The sequence below is a fragment of the Rhagoletis pomonella genome, unplaced genomic scaffold (genome assembly GCF_013731165.1).
Source record: "Rhagoletis pomonella isolate Grant_MI unplaced genomic scaffold, Rhpom_1.0 Rhpom_scaffold_05269, whole genome shotgun sequence".
Taxonomy (NCBI): Eukaryota; Metazoa; Arthropoda; class Insecta; order Diptera; family Tephritidae; genus Rhagoletis; species Rhagoletis pomonella.
The window spans coordinates 1,401-8,349 of NW_023463811.1; the positions used below are offsets into that span (position 1 = coordinate 1,401).

Consider the following 6,949-nt stretch of genomic DNA (forward strand, 5'->3'; position numbering starts at 1 on the left):
AGTCTCAGTGTGCATGCACAAAACACTTTTCAGGAAAAGAAAAGAAGAGATATTACTGAAAAATGTTGTCTAGAATTGATGCAGCACAGTCTATATTTTAAAAATTGCAGGTTTTTGTAAAAATTGAACTACACTTTGAAGGTGCTCCTGGCATTGAAGGTGCTAAGGGCGGAAGGTACTGATGGTGCTCCTGGCGATGAAGGAGCTGAGGGCAGAAGGTACTGGTGGTGCTCCTGGCGATGAAGAAGCTGATGGCAGAAGGTTCTGATGGTGCTCCTGGCGATGAAGATGCAAGCGTTGAAGGTGCTGATGGTGAATCCCAAATCTGTAAACAAACAAAAATATCAACTAAAATTTATAAACATATAAAAAGTCTCAATATATACCTTAAGAATGTGACTAAACCGCAGCTGTTTTGCAATCTAAAAGAAGAAATTACATTATAATCACATAAATTTGTTAAATACGTATTCTTACCTTCAAAATTTTGCAAAGTGATATTTCCTCACAGTATGTATACTGTCATCAACACTCCGATGTTTCTAACTTGCTCGCTCTAACGCATAGAATTCTTATTAGAATACGAATTGGTATCGGGTATGTAGCTCTAACAAAGGGGCATTGTTTTGACAGTTCGAAGAAAAAATTTGTAAGTGTGTGGGTGAGATGACGAAAAAGTTATGAATGTGTTTGTAAATCGTTTGAATTTCAGGGGAAAGTGGTGAGCCGTGTCTGGCAGGGTACGTTTTCGATGTTTGCATTATGGGAGTAAAAGATGTACTGACGAAATGTATGAATCGCGTTTTAAAACTGCTACACGTTCAATATTTATTGACGGTATTGCGATCCGCGATCTAGATTTCAAAATTTTTAGAAATTTTGCGAAGTGGATCACGATCTATCAATCCTGCATCCAACGCCGTCAATAAATATCGCGATACTAGGATCACGGTAATAAATACTCACCGTGTGACAGGGCCCTATAAGGCTGAAACGATACGAGTAATCGATACCTTTCATTCGATACCTAACCTAAAAGTAGGAATGTTCGATATCGAATCGATTATTCTCAATATCGATGTTTGATGTTGCGATAATCGATTATTTGAATCGATATTCCCAGGTCGATATATCAAAGACATGGATACTTTACCCGCAATATCCACCCAAAAACATTTCGGCCCACTTGCGCAATATCCAAGGTTAAATTTATAAATTCAGAGTTAAGTAACCTAGAGTTAAACTGTTATTTTTATAACCCCAGCAGTGCATTGCAGAACAGATATTTTAAGCCGAATTAGTCAACTCTGTCTACTTGCGGGTATTTTTGATTTTGGTTGGCATCACTGACTCCTGTTTGCATCATTTGTTTTGGTTATTCATATTCGTCAGCTGTTTGAAAATTAGAACTTCAGTAATTTCAGTGAAAGCTGCTTGAATTTAGAAAACTTTCGTAAGTATCAAAATATAATGCAATAAATGACTACTTACAAGTTTAAATTATTAAATCTTCATATAAATGTATTAGATACTGCAAGCATTCCCGAGACTCTGGAGACATAGGAGACCAGGATCAGGATTTCTCATTCAATACATTACGTTAATTCAGGTAAGCAAAAACCTGACGTTTATTAATTTTACACAGCGTAAACTTAAATTTCTTGGATATTTTCGTTAAAGAACTATTTACATCTTTTAAATTGTAGCCAATGATGCAAGACGAAGCGAAACCGCGGCTCCGTGCTCCAAGTTTCACCATGGGTGAAAGTTTGCTTTTGTGCGACATTTTAAAAAAGCACAAGCACATTATTGAAAACAAAAGGACCGACGGAGCTAGCCTCAAAGAAAAACAAAAAGCGTGGATGGAGGAGGCTAGCGAATATAATTCCACCACAACAGGTTACATCCGGACAGTAGATAGCCTGCAGCAAAATTATAAAAATATTAAAAAAAGACAAAAAAAAACAAGCATCTAGTGCCATAATGGGTATTCCAGGTATGTAAATGTTATACAACTTTACATAGTTTCATAATAAAAATAATTTTGCTTTCATAGTTGATAGAACTAATATTATAGAGATGGTAGAGGAGCATGGTACGTCTCCTGACGGATGGGAGAAAATTGCCAACAGCACTGGTGTTCCAGCCGACACTTGTCAGGAAGTTTTTTTGGAGATGGTAGAGGAGGCAGATGCGCAAGAAAGAGAGTTAAAGAGAAACACCTTGCGTACAGGTGAATATAAATTTATTACTTTAAATGTTTACAAGATAACTTTTCAATTGCAACTTACAGGCGGGGACCTTTACCAAAAGGCAATAACGATTCTCGTATCGATAAAGTAAGAGGTTTAGTTCGGCCTGCCATTGACGGATGCTATACAGTGTATGATGGTGATAGCAGTCTGATCACAACTCAGGAGGGCATAGTACCGATTGAATCATCGTTTAACCATGCAGGTAGCCTTACTGACTTCTATGTTTGGGATTTAATTTGTGTACATACATATTTATATCTGGGAATTTAATTTTTCAGATGAAGTTCCTGAAAAAGAAGCAACCGAAAAGACTAACCATGTTGTAGCCGCTACAACAACAACAAACCATGATGAATCGGACTACTTCACAAACGACAGAGCCAATTTAAAAAAAGAGTCCTCATCCTTTGTTGACCCGTGAGTATCAAATGTTTGGTTAATGTCAAGTTATGTGTCGGTAATGATTTCTGCTTTAATTTTTAGGAAAGAGACAACTTTCGTCAGCAGGAAAAGAAACCATTTCCGAAAAGTTCAGAGTACTGGCGTCTGAAAAGTTGGGATTAGTATCGGCTCAAAAGGAACTATTACAGGTACAGTTAACAGAAGAGGAGGAAAAACTAGAACATAACCGTTTGTTAAGGAAGATGCCGATGGAAGAAGCAAAAAGGCAGTATGAGGAGAATGAAGAAAAATTAAAGCATGACCGGTTTTTAAGAAAACTCGAAGTTGAAGACGCGCAAAAAAGGTATGAGCATAACGAAATAAATACAAAACTTCAGCTGGAAAAGTACAAACAATGAGAATTTTATTTATAACTTTCCTACCATAAGCTTAAACGAATTTTATTTTATTATTAGGAAATGCATACACTTGTGGTCGGCTGATTAAGTTAAATCACATTTTGACCAGTTTTGGCTATTTTTCTCTTGTCTATTTAATGATTATTTTTTTTTTTTATAAACGCTTAGAACATTACATAACCAGCACCACATAAATCCACATTTCAAACTTCGTATAAAAATTATAAAAATTCATCAAACTTTAACAATAACAACCAAAAATTTTTAACTTTTTATTTTAGAAAAATTTGCACTTTAACCTACTAAAATTCAACCGGCTATGAAACTGCATATTTTTCTTTTTTATTTTTATAAGATATGTAAATATGCAAAGTATTTTATTATAATTTTTTTCGATAATTTTTTACAAAAATATAGTTCACTCTACACCAAAGGACATAAAAATAAAATCTCTAAAATTTGTGCAAAACTCAGGAAAATTCAATAAATTTGCACACATTTTTCAACTTTCTATTCATATTTTTAGAAAAATTTGTGGTATGCAGTTTTATAGCCCATTCAGTTATGGTATAACAAAGTGCAACTTTGAAGTTGCTGGAAAATCGCGTTGGTTTTTGGTAATTTTTTTCACGAAGGTTCTTCCAAACGTAGTTGTTGTTGTTGTTGTAGCGGCTACAACAACCCCGCCCAGGTCGGTTGGTATCTCAGTCGTTGTCGTCAAGTTCCACTAACGGCAGCCATAGAAAGCGTGCAGCTTCTGCAGGGTCGGTCCACAGGGACAAGGCCGTTAGGGTTGTCGGGTTTTCCGGGCATGCGAAGAGATTTTTCGAGTCATGTGGGGTCTCTCCGCATGCCGGACACTCATTTGGCACATCCTCATTCAATCTACTCAGGAGTTTAACCTGCTGCTGTAGCCGGACCGAAGTTGTGCTAGTGTCGTTCTCGTCTCCCGAGGCAGATGAAGCTCCGTCTCGTCTGTGTCCGGGGGCGGTGTGCCTAGAACGGTATTCATAGGTCTAGAGTCTACATAACTCAGACTGACTCCCTGTGAATGCCGTTCAGGGCCAGTCGGTAAGCTGTCGGGTCCAGAGGTTGCTTGATGAACCTCTGGACCTCGTCCGTCAGTTCATATAGATGCCTCCTGACGTGCCTAGGCGAGGGCTCCTCTGCAAGCAGCTGTCTGTTTGGGTGGCCACTTCTGTGGCTCCCGACCACGAACTGCTTGCAGAGCATGATGTTGTGCTCCTTTACGGGGAGCATTTGCGCCTCGCCGTGAAGATGGTGTTCGGGTGACATCAGGAGGCATCCTGTCGCTGTCCTGAGTGCGGTGTTCTGTGCAGTCTGTAGCTTCGTCCACTGCGTCCTACTAGTCCCCGGCGACCACCCTGGCGCTGCGTAGTTCAAAACCGGCCGGCCTATTGCCTTGTATGTTGCCAGCAACGTTTCTTTGTTTTTGCCCCAAGTGCTGCCGCTTGAGGACCTTGTTGCGGCTCTGTACTTTATTGACAATAGCGGTTGCGTGCGCAGAGAACGAGAGCAGGCTGTCGAGTGTTACTCCGAGTATTTTGGGGTTATTCACTGTCGGAATTGGTGTATCATCGACGTGAATTCCCAGCGGTAGCCTGACCTCCTTCGTCCAGGTTATGAACAGGGTCGCAGAGGATTTCGTAGGGAGAGGGCTAGACACTTTGCAGTGAAGAAGCGAGAAAGTTCGGAGAGATACCCGTTTACTTTCGAACACAAGTCATCAATTCCATTACCAGTCGCCATGATCGAGCAATCGTCGGCATAAGAGACAATCGAGACTCCCTTTGGTGGTTGAGGGAGCTTTGAAATATAAAAGTTAAACAGTAGCGGGGAAAGGACACCACCCTGTGGAACCCCCTGTTTTATTTTCCTCTGTTTACTCGTTTTTTCTCTAAACATTACCGACGAATGTCGACCACTCAGATAATTTGCCGACCACAGTTTGAACCTCTGTGGGAGAGGAGGCCTCTATATCTTCTAGTAGCGTGGAATGGCAGACGGTGTCAAACGCCTTTGACAAGTCCAACGCTACTAGAATCGTTCTCTCACAGGGACGGTTTCGGCTAAGGTCACGAGTTATCTGAGTGTTTATGGCGTTAAGTGCTGTTGTTGTGCTGTGCACTTTAGGGAAACCGTGCTGATGCTTCGCTGGGGTCAAGTGGTTTGTGAAGTACGGGAGTAGCAAGGCCTCGAGTGCCTTCGCTACCGGGGAAAGGAGCGCTATCGGGCGATAAGAATCTCCTTTGTTGGCAGGTTTCCCTGGATTGAGGACCTCTGGTAGGTACGCTACCCCCGCAGGACCCAAATTTTTCAGCATCAGCATGCATATTCCGTCGGGACCCATGGCTTTGGAGGCTTTCGTCTTCCCGATGGCCACCTGAACTTCACCGCAAGTGAAAGCAAGGGGGGCACAGGTTGTTGGCAGTTTGTGCAACCTTCTGGTCATTCGACGCTTGGCTTTGTCCACCGGAGGATGCAGTATGAACTGCCGGCTAAAATAGCTCGCGCATCGCTCCGGGTCCGACGAAGCATGGTCGCCGAAGGAAATTTCGACTCTGTCGTCGTGCTTCGTCGGATTGGACAGCGACCTCAGGGTTGACCAAAGCTTGCTCACACCAGAGGTGAAGTTACAGGTCTTCAGATGCTCCTCCCACTTCTTCCGCTTATGTACGTTTACTAGTTGCCGAATCTCCGCGTTGAGATCCCTGATACGGGGATCTCCGGATCGGCCTGACGAAGGCTATCACGCTCATCGGCTAGAACAGCCGCTTCGGCAGGGAAGTTTGGACGTGGGTCCGTTATACATCCTGCCGGTATGAAGCGAGCTGCAGCAGCAGTGACAGCCCTGCGGAACTTACGTTCACCGAGATGGACGTCGGTTGGTGTGGGGAGCGCTGTGAAGGTGTTTTCGGTAAACTCCGCGTAACCTTTCCAATCAGCTTTAGAAAAGTTGATATAGGTCCGGTGTTTGGCGGAGGCAAAGTCGGTTGGTTTATCTGTATAGATGACTATGGGTATGTGGTCTGATGCTAAAGTCAGCATAGGTCGCCATGTTATGCTGTTTATCAGACCAGCGCTGACTATGGTGATGTCTGGCGAGCTACTGCAGTTACCCATAATCCTGGTGGGTGCGTCGTCGTTCATTGTGCAGAATGTCGAATCGTCTATCTGCTCAGCCAAGTCTGTTCCCCTACGATCGTTTGACAGGCTTGAGTGCCAAAAATCGTGGTGCGCATTAAAGTCACCTACTACCATACGGTTTTCACCTCTGAGGAGCGCACCTATATCAGGGTGATATCCTGCCGGGCAGCAGGTGACAGGGGGTATGTATATATTAAATATTTCGAGCTCGACATCGCCTGACCGGATAGCTATGCCCTGACATTCTAGGGTGGTATCCCTGCGGTCGATGTCTGCTTCGATAAGACGATACTGCACGGTGTGGTGCGTGATGAACGCTAAGCCACCACCATTATCTCGCTCGCGATCTCGACGGTGCACGTTGTACCCGGCGCAATTCAACAGAGTTGAATTGCTGTGCAACTTCGTCTCTTGGACCGCAGCTATTAATATACCGTGCCGACACATGAAGACGGTTATCTCCTCAATCTTGCTCTGTAGCCCGTTACAGTTAAATTGGAGGAGCTTCATGTGGTTCGGGAGACGTGTCGTGATGTGGGGTGTGAGTGAGGTGTATGTTCTTGCCGCCGTTGGCTGTGTGTGCTGCTGAGGTGGTTGCCGCCCTGTGGTGGTGGTCGGGGGCGTCGCAATTGACGTCTGCGACCGAGCAGCACAGCACGGGCCCTCGAAATTCCCCGTCCAATCTCGCGTGGTACGCAGACCTGAACATGCCCTAAAGTGGCACCA

General features: G+C 43.4%; 1 protein-coding gene across 1 annotated transcript; it reads left to right on the top strand.

The window, feature by feature from the left end:
- The first annotated feature begins 1,528 nt into the window (after positions 1 to 1,528).
- On the top strand, positions 1,529 to 3,004 carry LOC118755083. The gene is made up of 6 exons (XM_036489933.1): positions 1,529 to 1,609; positions 1,707 to 1,996; positions 2,057 to 2,233; positions 2,294 to 2,457; positions 2,534 to 2,672; positions 2,739 to 3,004. Exons 3-6 carry the CDS (start codon positions 2,112 to 2,114, stop codon positions 2,803 to 2,805), a joined length of 492 nt encoding a protein of 163 aa, XP_036345826.1. The 5' UTR covers positions 1,529 to 1,609; positions 1,707 to 1,996; positions 2,057 to 2,111; the 3' UTR covers positions 2,806 to 3,004.
- Positions 3,005 to 6,949: the final 3,945 nt, after the last annotated feature.

Excerpts from the sequence above, each read along its gene's own strand:
- LOC118755083 (XM_036489933.1), top strand. The coding sequence starts at position 2,112 with ATGGGAGAAAATTGCCAACAGCACTGGTGTTCCAGCCGACACTTGTCA. Across the intron at positions 2,458-2,533 it reads ATCATCGTTTAACCATGCAG|ATGAAGTTCCTGAAAAAGAA; the intron begins GTAGCCTTACTG and ends TTAATTTTTCAG. Across the intron at positions 2,673-2,738 it reads TCCTCATCCTTTGTTGACCC|GAAAGAGACAACTTTCGTCA; the intron begins GTGAGTATCAAA and ends TTTAATTTTTAG.